This window comes from Oncorhynchus masou, chromosome 11, assembly GCF_036934945.1.
Source record: "Oncorhynchus masou masou isolate Uvic2021 chromosome 11, UVic_Omas_1.1, whole genome shotgun sequence".
In the NCBI taxonomy this organism is placed as follows: Eukaryota; Metazoa; Chordata; class Actinopteri; order Salmoniformes; family Salmonidae; genus Oncorhynchus; species Oncorhynchus masou.
Window position 1 is genome coordinate 17,560,241 of NC_088222.1, and position 14,135 is coordinate 17,574,375.

The 14,135-nt window shown below is 43.8% G+C and overlaps 1 protein-coding gene across 1 annotated transcript in view; it reads right to left on the reverse strand.

The window, feature by feature from the left end:
• LOC135548216 (A disintegrin and metalloproteinase with thrombospondin motifs 6-like) overlaps positions 1 to 14,135 on the reverse strand; it is a 170,398-nt gene that overhangs the window by 115,626 nt on the left and 40,637 nt on the right. The window contains exon 6 of the mRNA XM_064977577.1: positions 11,582 to 11,727. Within this exon, the coding sequence (XP_064833649.1) occupies positions 11,582 to 11,727 (146 nt within the window). The remainder of the gene's footprint in view (positions 1 to 11,581; positions 11,728 to 14,135) is intronic.

Sequence of the window (14,135 nt, forward strand, 5' to 3'; positions counted from 1 at the left end):
TGGCCATCAAACCCAGAACCTAATAAAGCAACAACAACGAGGGAAGGAGAGGTCACTATGTAAAGCACAGTGCCTAGAGGGATGAGCTGGACCTGTACCATACATAACCTCCTCAGGGATAATGACTGTAACGACAGCAGAACAAGAGAACCATAAGAACATAGGAGAGAGAGAGAGCGAGAGAGAAATGTATTATTTTATGACAATGTATATTGTATACATTATTGCTTTGGTAATAGTTGGTTTTTCATGCAAATGAAGCAGCTTGAATTTGAGAGAGAGAGAGAAAGGGGAGCGGAGATAGAGAGACAGAAATAGACATACAGACAGGATAGTGAAGGATAGGTCACTATCATTCCTAGAAGGATGAGCTATCAGAACAGACTGTCCACCTCAAGGATAATGTCTCTTCCTTATGTTTCTGAATGACCACAACCAGACCGCAACCACAGGATACCAATGCCATGACAACCTCTGCCATGAACACTTCTACTATGACATCATGCTTGCTGTGTGCTCACTGTAACCACAGTCTGCGCTCTGCAGGGTGAACCAACCTCACATTGCACGTTGAGAAGTTTAATTTAATTTTAATTTAACCTTTATTTTAAATTAACAGGCAATGAAGAACAAATTATTATTTACAATGACCGCCTGGCAGAAGTTGAGTTTGGGAGTACAGTATGCAATTAATATACTGTTCAGCCATACAGAAGTAGGATCTTAATTTGATCACTCTTGTGTTGCTGAAAATGTTCATGCACAGCAGGAAATGCAAGCTAGTAGTGTATTCAAGGTTTAAAAAGACTTCTAAAGTTTGTAATTTCTACTTTAAAATCTCAGACTTGATTTTTCCTAACAAAAAATGTATCAACCTCTACAAAAATTCAATAATTCACATTTCCTGTTGCTGCAGGATTATTTTCCTGCTGTAGCAAATTGGCTCAAATGAAGATCCTACATCTGTATACACATCAATACGGACTTAGTAGTGACAGAGCCTCCAATGCAATACACAAATATCTGTTAAAAACAGTAAGCACACAGCTCAAACAAGGAGATGGAGATCCATGATAAACTGCATGGCCGAGGGCAACACATCAAAATCACTCATCGTCTTGGCTAGGTATTATCTCTAACCCAGATTACCCAGAGACCCAAAAGGGCAAAGAACTGACCTGTAACATGACCCCTGATGAGGAGGAAGGCGAGGGGTAGGGTAGGGGAGAGGTTCCTGGTTCAAATCCGTGATTAGACTACGTGAAAAATCTGCCAATGTGCCCTTTAACAAGGCACTTAACACAAATGTCTCCTGTAAACTGCTTTGGATAAGAGTGTCTGCTAAATGACTAAAATGTAGACAGTAGGTAAGGCTTGACATGCCAAACTTCTCTAATGTTTGCTGACAGTAGTTGTGAGCCTTAGAAGTTATGCTGCCATTGTGATGCCAGAAGGCTACTGAAGGGGTTTTATGGAGTGCTTGCTGTCTTCAGCCGTCTGTTGTGTCCGTATACAGGTACTGGTCTGTACTGGTAAACATACATCACATCAGCCTTCTGCTGCTACAGGGACTGGTCTGTACTGGTAAACTACATATACACTGGTCTGTAAACTTACATCACATCGAAGAACTGGTCTGTACTGCCTTCTGCTGCTACAGGTACTGGTCTGTACTGGTAAACATACATCACATCAGCCTTCTGCTGCTACAGGTACTGGTCTGTACTGGTAAACTTACATAAACAGGGATGGTCTGTATCACATCAGCCTTCTGCTGCTACACTGGTCTGTACTGGTAAACATACATCACATCACTGGTCTGTACTGGTAAACTTACATCACATCAGCCTTCTGCTGCTACAGGGACTGGTCTGTACTGGTAAACATACATCACATCAGCCTTCTGCTGCTACAGGGACTGGTCTGTACTGGTAAACTTACATCACATCAGCCTTCTGCTGCTACAGGGACTGGTCTGTACTGGTAAACATACATCACATCAGCCTTCTGCTGCTACTGGTCTGTACTGTAAACTTACATCACATCAGCCTTCTGCTGCTACAGGGACTGGTCTGTACTGGTTACATCACATCAGCCTTCTGCTGCTACAGGGACTGGTCTGTACTGGTAAACATACATCACATCAGCCTTCTGCTGCTACAGGGACTGGTCTGTACTGGTAAACATACATCACATCAGCCTTCTGCTGCTACAGGCCTCTCCAGCGTGTGTCTGATGCTAAACCAACACTAGCTGCTAGCCGTTCACTAAAGCCTTTTGTTGTATGCACAGGGAATGCTGCACACTGCTTACAGAGTTCAGTGATGTTCAGTGACTGTGTTTGTATTATAGGCCCTCTACAACATCTCAGTATTGTATGAGAGAGCTCAATGTCATTGAAGAATCCATAGACTCTAACCATTTCCGGGAAAATTGGAAAACACTAAACAAACAACAACACAAATAATTATGTATCCAAAATGGAGATGTATGGGTAAACTACTTCTCCAATCCTTTTGACTCTATAACAATGAACAATGAACAAACAGCAAAAACATATACATGATCAAATACAAATCTTAGAATCAACTATTAAAGACTACCAGAATCCACTGGATTCTCCAATTACCTTGAATGAGCTACAGAACAAAATAATAACTCTCCAACCCAAAAAGGCATGTGGTGTTGATGGTATGCGCAATGAAATTATCAAATATACAGACAACAAATTGCAATTAGCTATACGAAAACTCTTTAACATCATCCTTAGGTCTGGCATCTTCCCCAGTATTTGGAACCAAGGACTGATCACCCCAATCCACAAAAGTGGAGACAAATTTGACCCCAATAGCTACCGTGGGATATGCGTCAACAGCAACCTTGGGGAAATCCTCTGCATTATCATTAACAGCAGACTCGTACATTTCCTCAGTGAAAACAATGTACTGAGCAAATGTCAAATTGGCTTTTTACCAAATTACCGTACAACAGACCACGTATGCACCCTGCACACCCCAATTGACAAAACAACAAAACAAAACAAATTCAAAGTCTTCTCATGTTTTGTTTCTAGGTTAGACTACTGCAATACTCTACTTTCCGGCTACCCGGATAAAGCACTAAATAAACTTCAGTTAGTGCTAAATACGGCTGCGAGAATCCTGACTAGATTGGTCCTGCCGAACATACCTACACGTACGCTATGGTCACAAGACACAGGCCTCCTAATTGTCCCTAGAATTTCTAAGCAAACAGCTGGAGGCAGGGCTTTCTCCTATAGAGCTCCATTTTTATGGAATGGTCTGCCTACCCATGTGAGAGACGCAAACTCGGTCTCAACCTTTAAGTCTTTACTGAAGACTCATCTCTTCAGTGGGTCATATGATTGAGTGCAGTCTGGCCCAGGAGTGTGAAGGTGAACGGAAAGGCTCTGGAGCAACGAACCTCCCTTGCTGTCTCTGCCTGTCCGGTTCCCCTCTTTCCACTGGGATTCTCTGCCTCTAACCCTATTACTGGGGCTGAGTCACTGGCTTACTAGGGCTCTTTCATACCGTCCCTAGGAGGGGTGAGTCACTTGAGTGGGTTGAGTCACTGATGTGATCTTCCTGTCTGGGTTGGCGCCCCCCCCTTGGGTTGTGCCGTGGCGGAGATCTTTGTGGGCTATACTCAGCCTTGTCTCAGGATGGTAAATTGGTGGTTGAAGATATCCCTCTAGTGGTGTGGGGGCTGTGCTTTGGCAAAGTGGGTGGGGTTATATCCTTTCTGTTTGGCCCTGTCCGGGGGTGTCATCGGATGGGGCCACAGTGTCTCCTGACCCCTCCTGTCTCAGCCTCCAGTATTTATGCTGCAGTAGTTTATGTGTCGGGGGGCTAGGGTCAGTTTATTATATCTGGAGTACTTCTCCTGTCCTATCCAGTGTCCTGTGTGAATTTAAGTATGCTCTCTCTAATTCTCTCTTTCTCTCTTTCTTTCTCTCTCTCGGAGGACCTGAGCCCTAGGACCATGCCTCAGGACTACCTGACATGATGACTCCTTGCTGTCCCCACTCCACCTCCAGTTTCAACTGTTCTGTCTGTGATTATTATTATTTGACCATGCTGGTCATTTATGAACATTTGAACGTCTTGGCCATGTTCTGTCATAATCTCCACCCGGCACAGCCAGAAGAGGACTGGCCACCCCACATAGCCTGGTTCCTCTCTAGGTTTCTTCCTAGGTTTTGGCCTTTCTAGGGAGTTTTTCCTAGCCACCGTGCTTCTACACCTGCATTGCTTGCTGTTTGGGGATTAAGGATGGGTTTCTGTACAGCACTTTGAGATATCAGCTGATGAACGAAGGGCTATATAAATACATTTGATTTGACTTGATTTTGATTTGTTGATTTCAAAAAAGCCTTAGACTCAATTTGGCATGAGGGTCTGCTATACAAATTGATGGAAAGTGGTGTTGGAGGAAAAACATACAACATTATAAAATCCATGTACACAAACAACAAGTGTGCGGTTAAAATAGGCAAAAAACACACACATTTCTTCCCACAGGGCCGTGGGGTGAGACAGGGATGCAGTTTAAGCCCCACCCTCTTCAACGTATATATCAACAAATTGGCGCGGGCACTAGAAAAGTCTGCAGTACCCGGCCTCACCCAATTAGAATAGGAAGTCAAATGTCCACTGTTTGCTGATGATCTGGTGCTTCTGTCACCAACCAAGGAGGGCCTACAGCAGCATCTATATATTATGCACAGATTCTGCCAGACCTGGGCCCTGACAGTAAATCTCAGTAAGTCAAAATAATGGTGTTCCAAAAAAGGTCCTGTCACCAGGACTACAAATACAAATTCCATCTAGACACCGTTGCCCTAGAGCACACAAAAAACTATACATACCTTGGCCTAAACATCAGTGCCGCAGGTAACTTCCACAAAGCTGTGAATGATCTGAGAGACAAGGCAAGAAGGGCATTCTATACCATCAAAAGGAACATAAATTCAACATACCAACTAGGATCTGGCTAAAAATACTTGAATCAGTTAAAGAACCCATTGCCCTTTATGGTTGGGAGGTCTGGGGTCAGCTCACCAACCAAGAATTCACAAAATGGGACAAACATCAAATTGAGACTCTGCATGCAGAATTCTACAAAAACATCCTCACTGTACAATGTAGAACACCAAATAATGCATGCAGAGCAGAATTGGTCCGATACCTGCTAATTATCCAAATCCAGAAAGGAGCTGTTCAGTTCTCCATCTACCTAAAAGGAAGCGATTCCCAAACCTTCCATAACAAAGCCATCAACTACCGAGAGATGAACCTGGAGAAGAGTCCACTAAGCAAGCTGGTGCTGGAATTCTGTACACCCCACGGAGCCCCAGGACAGCAACACAATTATGAGAAAACAAAAGGATAATTACTTGACACATTGGAAAGAATTAACAAAAAAACAGAGCAGACTAGAATGCTATTTGGCCCTAAACAGAGAGTACACAGTGGCAGAATACCTGAACACTATCACTGACCCAAACCGAAGGAAAGCTTTGACTATGTACAGACTCAGTGAGCATAGCCTTGCTATTGAGAAAGGCCACCGTAGGCATACATGGCTCTCAAGAGATGACAGGCTATGTGCTCACTGCCCACAAAATGAGGTGGAAACTGAGCTGCACTTCCTAACCTCCTGCCCAAATTATGACCATATTAGAGACACATATTTCCCTCAGATTACACAGATCCACAAAGAATTCAAAAACAAACCCGATTTTGATAAACTCCCATATCTACTTGGTGAAATACCACAGTGTGCCATCACAGCAGCAAGATTTCTGACCTGTTGCCACAAGAAAAGGTTAACCAATGACGAACAAACACCATTGTAAATACAACCCGTATTTATGTTTATTTATTTTCCCTTTTGTACTTTAACCATTTGTACATCGTTACAACACTGTATATTTATTATTTTTGAACTTCTGTGAGTGTTATGTTTACTGTTCATTGTTCATTGTTATTGTTTATTTCACTTTTGTATATTATCTTCCTCACTTGCTTTGGCAATGTTAACATGTGTTTCCCATGCCAATAAAGCCCCTTGAATTGTATTGAATAGATAGATAGATAGATAGATAGATAGATAGATAGATAGATAGATAGATAGATAGATAGATAGATAGATAGATAGAAAGAGAAAGAGTGAATCAGAACTTTGTTAGGGCCTGAGTATAATGGGACATCAAGTTGTGTGTAGGCGATGAGATGAGCTGTGCTGAGCATCAGGATGCTAACATGCATCTATAAATAGTTAATGATGGAACCAGGAAGCTTTCATTAACCACTGTGTCTGCTAGAAAATCCCCCCAATCCCTGATGGAATCCACCTAAAGAAAGAGCACGGCGATTTTAAGACTGTTTACGTTAGCAACGTGCAGCCTTACTGTGTGGCCATTACATTTATGACTAAAGATATCCCTGGAAAAATATCAGGTTAAAAAAGGGTTTTATGAGACGATGAGTGATTTTGATGAGGGTTGCCCTCGGCCATGCAATTTATCATAGAACTACACTATCTATACTAAAGTATGTGGAAACCCTTTCAAATGAGTGGATTGGGCTATTTCAGCACCCCTTCAAATGAGTGGATTGGGCTATTTCAGCACCCCTTCAGCCACACTCGATGCTGACAGGTATATCAAATCCAGCACACAGCCCCTAATCTCCCTATACAAACATTGGTAGTAAAATGGCTCAGCGACTTTCAACGTGGAACTGTCATAGGATGCCACCTTTCGAACAAGTCAGTTTGTCAAATTTGTGCCCAGCTAGAGCTGCCCTGGTCAACTGTAAGTGCTGTCTCAGCCGCAAAGTGGGAGGGCACACAAGGGTCTCTGGAAGTGACGTCAGCACAATAACTGTTCACCAGAAGCTTCATGAAATGGGTTTCTATGGCAGAGCAGCCAAACACAAGCTTAAGATCACCATGCGCCATGACAAGAGTGGGCTGAAGTGGTGTAAAGCTTGCCACCATTGGACTCTGGAGCAGTGGAAAAGTGTTCTCTGGAGTGATGAATCATGCTTCACCATCTGGCAGTCTGACGGACAAATCTTGGTTTGGAGGGTGCCAGCAGAACGTTACATAGTGGCAAATGTCAAGTTTGGTGGAGGAGGAAGAATGATCTGGGGCTGTTTTTTATGGTTCGGGCCCCGTAGTTCTAGTGAAGGGAAATCTTAACGCTACAGCATACAATGACATTCTACAGGATTCTGTGATTCCAACTTGTGGCAACAGCTAGGGGATGGCCCTTTCCTGTTTTAGCATGACAATGACCCCCGTACAGAAAGTGAGGTCCATACAGATGGTTTGTCGAGATCGGTTTGAAAGAACTTGACTGGCCTGCACAGAGCCCTGACCTCAAGCCCATTGAACACCTTTGGGATGAATTGTAACGCCGACTGCGAGCCAGGCCTAATTGCCCAACATCAGTCCCCAACCTCACTAATGCTCTTGTGGTTGAATGGAAGCAAGTCCCTGCAGCAATGTTCCAACATCGAGTAGAAAGCCTTCCCAGAAGACTGGAGGCAGCAATGTTCCAACATCTAGTAGAAAGCCTTCCCAGAAGACTGGAGGCAGCAATGTTCCAACATCTAGTGGAAAGCCTTCCCAGAAGACTGGAGGCAACAATGTTCCAACATCTAGTAGAAAGCCTTCCCAGAAGACTGGAGGCAGCAATGTTCCAACATCTAGTGGAAAGCCTTCCCAGAAGACTGGAGGCAACAATGTTCCAACATCTAGTAGAAAGCCTTCCCAGAAGACTGGAGGCAGCAATGTTCTAATATCTAGTAGAAAGCCTTCCCAGAAGACTGGAGGCAGCAATGTTCCAACATCTAGTAGAAAGCCTTCCCAGAAGACTGGAGGCAGCAATGTTCCAACATCTAGCCTTCCCAGAAAAGCAATGTTCCAACATCTTAGAAACCGTTGGAGGCAGCAACATCTAGTAGAAAGCCTTCCAGAAGACTGGAGCAGCAAGACTGGAGGACAGCAATGTTCCAACATCTAGTAGAAACCTTCCCAGAAGACTGGAGGCAGCAATGTTCCAACATCTAGTAGAAAGCCTTCCCAGAAGACTGGAGGCAGCAATGTTCCAACATCGAGTAGAAACCTTCCCAGAAGACTGGAGGCAGCAATGTTCCAACATCGAGTAGAAACCTTCCCAGAAGAGTGGAGGCAGCAGAGGAGGACCAACTCCATATTAATGCCCATGATTTTGGAATACTATTGGTAATGTAGTGTATGACTATCTCCTTTCCGCCCTTTTCAAGAAGTTCCAAAAGAATAAAGACATTACTGATGTCATATTATGTATATATACAGTGTTGTAACGATGTACAAATGGTTAAAGTACAAAAGTGAAAATAAATAAGCATAAATATGGGTTGTATTTACAATGGTGTTTGTTCTTCACTGGTTAACCTTTTCTTGTGGCAACAGGTCACAAATCTTGCTGCTGTGATGTCACACTGTGGTATTTCACCCAGTAGATATGGGAGTTTATCAAAATCAGGTTTGCTTTTCGAAATTCTTTGTGGATCTGTGTAATCTGAGGGAAATACAGTATGTGTCTCTAATATGGCCATAATTTGGGCAGGAGGTTAGGAAGTGCAGCTCAGTTTCCACCTCATTTTGATGGCAGCGTGTACATTGCCTGTCTTTTCTTGAGAGCCAGGTCTGACTACGGCAGCCTTTCTCAATAGCAAGGATATGCTCACTGAGTCTGTACATAGTCAAAGCTATCTTTAGGTTTGGGTCAGTCACAGTGGTCAGGTATTCTGCCACTGTGTACTCTCTGTTTAGGGCCAAATAGCATTCTAGTCTGCTCTGTTTTTTGTTAATTCTTTCCAATGTGTCAAGTAATTATCTTTTTGTTTTCTCATGATTTGGTTGGGTCTAATTGTGTTGCTGTCCTGGGGCTCTGTGGGGTGTGTTTGTGTTTGTGAACAGAGCCCCAGGACCAGCTTGCTTAGGGGACTCTTCACTGTAGGTGATGGCTTTGTTATGGAAGTCGCTTCCTTTTAGGTGGTTGTAGAATTTGACAGCTCTTTCCTGGATTTTGATCATTAGCGGGTATCGGCCTAATTCTGCTCTGCATGCATATTTGGTGTTCTACATTGTACACGAAGGATATTTTTGCAGAATTCTGCATGCAGAGTCTCAATTTGGTGTTTGTCCCATTTTGTGAATTCTTGGTTGGTGAGCGGACCCCAGACCTCACAACCATAAAGGGCAATGGGTTCTATAACTGATTCAAGTATTTTTACCTCTCTCTCTCTCTTTGCTACCTTCCTTCCTTCCTTCCTTCTATCTATCTATCTATCTATCTATCTATCTATCTATCTATCATCTATCTATCATCTCTCTCTCTTTCTCTCTCTCTCTCTCTCTCTCTCTCTCTCTCTCTCATACAATAATGAGATGTTGTAGAGGGCCTATAATACAAACACAGTCACTGAACATCACTGAACTCTGTAAGCAGCGTGTAGCATTCCCTGTGCATACAACAAAAGGCTTTAGTGAACGGCTAGCAGCTAGTGTTGGTTTAGCATCAGACACACGCTGGAGAGGCCTGTAGCAGCAGAAGGCTGATGTGATGTAAGTTTACCAGTACAGACCAGTTCTTCGATAAATACGGACACAACAGACGGCTGAAGACAGCAAGCACTCCATAAAACCCCTTCAGTAGCCTTCTGGCATCACAATGGCAGCATAACTTCTAAGGCTCACAACTACTGTCAGTAACGTTAGAGAAGTTTGGCATGTTAAGCCTTACCTACTGTCTACATTCTAGTCATTTACCAGACACTCTTATCCAAAGCAGCTCACTGGTCACCATAGCAACACACACCCGTAGCATGCGCTCCAGCAGGTATATTTCACTGGTCATCCCCAAATCCAACACCTCTTTTGGCCGCCTTTCCTTCCAGTTCTCTGCTGCCAGTGACTGGAACGAATTGCAAAAATCACTGAAGTTGGAGACTTATCTCCCTCACTAACTTTAAGCATCAGCTCTCAGAGCAGCTTTCCGATCGCTGCAGCTGTACACAGCACATCTGTAAATAGCCCATCCAACCAACTACCTACCTCATCCCTTATTTGTTTATGTTTTCTGCTCTTTTGCACACCAGTGTTTCTACTTGCACATCCTCATCTGCACATCTATCACTCCAGTGTAATTTGCTAAATTGTAATTACTTCGCCACTATTGGCCTATTTATTTCCTTACCTCCTTACTCCATTTACACACACTGTATACAGATTTTTCTATTGTGTTATTGACTGTACTTTTGTTAATCCCATGTGTAACTCAGTGTTGTTTTTGTCGCCCTGCTTTGCTTTATCTTGGCCTGGTCGCAGTTGTAAATGAGAACTTGTTCTCAACTGCCCCACCTGGTTAAATAAAGGGGAAATAAAAATAAACAAATAAAAAGCAACTTACAGGAGAAATGTGCATTACGTGCCTTGCTAAAGGGCACATTGGCAGATTTTTCATGTATTCTGGTCGGGGATTTGAACCAGCAACCTTTCGGCGACTGGCCCAAAGCTCTTAAGCACTAGGTTACCTGCAAACCCTATCTTTATGGTCACTCCTATGGATGGTTCACCAAGTGGTAACTTTACAACAACAGGACTCTGAAAAGGAGCTGGAGAACGTTACTTGACAGACAAACAACTAAAGTAAACTAGCACTAGTCTAACATTAGTAGAAAACCTGGTTTGTACACAACCAGGCAAGGAGAAACAAAAGCAGGGCTTTAACCCATGCCATTTAACCCACAAAACAACAACCCCCCTGCAGTCAAAATAAGTAAGGAATACACACGTTAGTTGCTAGGTTATGTGGTCAAAACAGCTCAGGCAACAATTTAGCCAATAGCAGGTAATGAAATAGATTTTGCTGCAGCAAGGTTACCATGCATTAATGTAGTATGACTGGTATGACAGAGAGGCTAGTTTCCCGTTGTCAGTAGCTGTAAGAGGTACAGTACAGTAGGTACTACATACAGACTGAAGCCAGTAATAGATATGAGTAATGACTTGGTTGTGTGTTTCGAAGTTACTGTAGTGTTCTGTCTGTGTAATGCCAACGCAGCACAGAGTTGGAAGGACAGAGTCGGAAGGACAGAGTCGGAAGGTGGAAGGACTTCTAAAGTAGGACTGCTAAAGCATTTAAGTAAACATGCTCTCATTGTCCAATGAGTCATCTAAATAAATGTTTGGTCAAGAAGAGTAAAAGACGAACAGTAAGCTAAATAATGACATACTCTTACCACTGGAATAATAATAACAGCATGAAAGTGTGTGTGTGTGTGTGTGTGTGTGTGTGTGTGTGTGTGTGTGTGTGTGTGTGTGTGTGTGTGTGTGTGTGTGTGTGTGTGTGTGTGTGTGTGTGTGTGTGTGTGTGTGTGTGTGTGTGTGTGTGTGTGTGTGTGTGTGTGTGTGAAGTTGGAAAGTAGAACCTTTCCCCCATCCAGGTGTCTCTGTTCTTCCCCCAGAGGGTAACAGGTCAGATAGAAAGAGAAGGGATTCCTACCTTGTGATGAGGACAGCATTGTCATGGTGAGCCATGCCGTTCTCCGGAATGCTGTTCCCATCTCCTTGGTGACTGAGGATAGACTTCTGCCACTTACAGAAGCTGTCTAGAGACTTGTCTGCATGGTGGTTGATCTCCAGGTTGGGCTGGAAAGAACATACAGCACACATTACAACACAGTATGAATACACAACCCAGAACAGTTTGAATACATCCACAACCCAGAACAGTCTGAACACATCCACAACCCAGAACAGTCTGAATACATCCACAACCCAGAACAGTCTGAACACATCCACAACCCAGAACAGTCAAAACACATCCACAACCCAGAACAGTCTGAACACATCCACAACCCAGAACAGTCTGAACACATCCACAACCCAGAACAGTCTGAATACATCCACAACCCAGAACAGTCTGAATACATCCACAACCCAGAACAGTCTGAACACATCCACAACCCAGAACAGTCAAATCACATCCACAACCCAGAACAGTCTGAACACATCCACAACCCAGAACAGTCTGAACACATCCACAACCCAGAACAGTCTGAACACATTCACAACCCAGAACAGTCTGAACACATTCACAACCCAGAACAGTCTGAACACATCCACAACCCAGAACGGTCTGAATACATCCACAACCAGAACAATCTGAACACATCCACAACCCAGAACAGTCGGAACACATTCACAACCCAGAACAGTCTGAACACATCTACAACCCAGAACAGTCTGAATCCACAACCCAGACCAGTCCGAACACATCCGCAACCCAGAACAGTCTGAACACATCCACAACCCAGAACAGTCTGCCCACATCCACAACCCAGAGCAGTCTGAACACATCCACAACCCAGAACAGTCTGAATCCACAACCCAGAACAGTCTGAACACATCCACAAACCAGAAAAGTCTGAACACATCCACAACCCAGAACAGTCTGAACACATCCACAACCCAGAACAGTCTGAACACATCCACAACCCAGAACAGTCTGAATACATCCACAACCCAGAACAGTCTGAATACATCCACAACCCAAACAGTCTGAATCCACATCCCAGACCAGTCCGAAAACATCCACAACCCAGAACAGTCTGAACACATCCACAACCCAGAACAGTCTGAACACATCCACAACCCAGAACAGTCTTAACACATCCACAACCCAGAAATGTCTGAATCCACAACCCAGAACAGTCTGAACACATCCACAACCCAGAACAGTCTGAATCCACAACCCAGAACAGTCTGAACAAATCCACAACCCAGAACAGTCTGAACACATCCACAACCCAGAACAGTCTGAAAACATCCACAACCCAGAACAGTCTGAACACATCCACAACCCAGAACAGTCTCAATACATTCACAACCCAGAACAGTCTCAATACATCCGCAACCCGAACAGTCTGAGAACATACACAACCCAGAACAGTCTGAACACATCCACAACCCAGAACAGTTTGAATACATCCACAACCAAGAACAGTCTCAATACATCCAACCCGAACAGTCTGAACACATCCACAACCCAGAACAGTCTGAACACATCCACAACCCAGAACAGTCTCAATCCACAACCCAGAACAGTCTCAATCCACAACCCAGAACAGTCTGAACACATCCACAACCCAGAACAGTCTGAACACATCCACAACCCAGAACAGTCTGAACACATCCACAACCCAGAACAGTCTGAATCCACAAACCAGAACAGTCTGAATCCGCAACCCAGAACAGTCTGAATACATCCACAACCAAGAACAGTCTGAACACATCCACAACCCAGAACAGTCTGAACACATCCACAACCCAGAACGGTCTGAATCCACAACCCAAAACAGTCTGAATACATCCACGACACCAGAACAGTCTGAACACATCCATGACCCAGAACAGTCTGAACACATCCACAACCCAGAACAGTCTGAATACATCCACAACCCAGAACAGTCTGAACATATATACGACCCAGAACAGTCTGAACACATCCACAACCCAAAACAGTCTGAATACATCCACGACACGGAACAGTCTGAACACATCCATGACCCAGAACAGTCTGAACACATCCACAACCCAGAACAGTCTGAATACATCCACAACCCAGAACAGTCTGAACATATCCACAACCCAGAACAGTCTGAACACATCCACAACCCAGAACAGTCTGAATACATCCACGACACAGAACAGTCTGAACACATCCACAACCCGAACAGTCTGAACACATCCACAACCCAGAACAGTCTGAATACATCCACGACACAGAACAGTCTGAACACATCCACAACCCAGAACAGTCTGAATACATCCACAACCAGAACAATCTGAATAAATCCACAACCCAGAACAGTCTGAACACATTTACAACCCAGAACAGTCTGAACACATCCACAACCCGAACAGTCTGAACACATCCACAACCCAGAACAGTCTGAATAAATCCACAACCCAGAACAGTCTGAACACATTTACAACCCAGAACAGTCTGAACACATCCATGACCCAGAACAGTCTGAACACATCCACAACCCAGA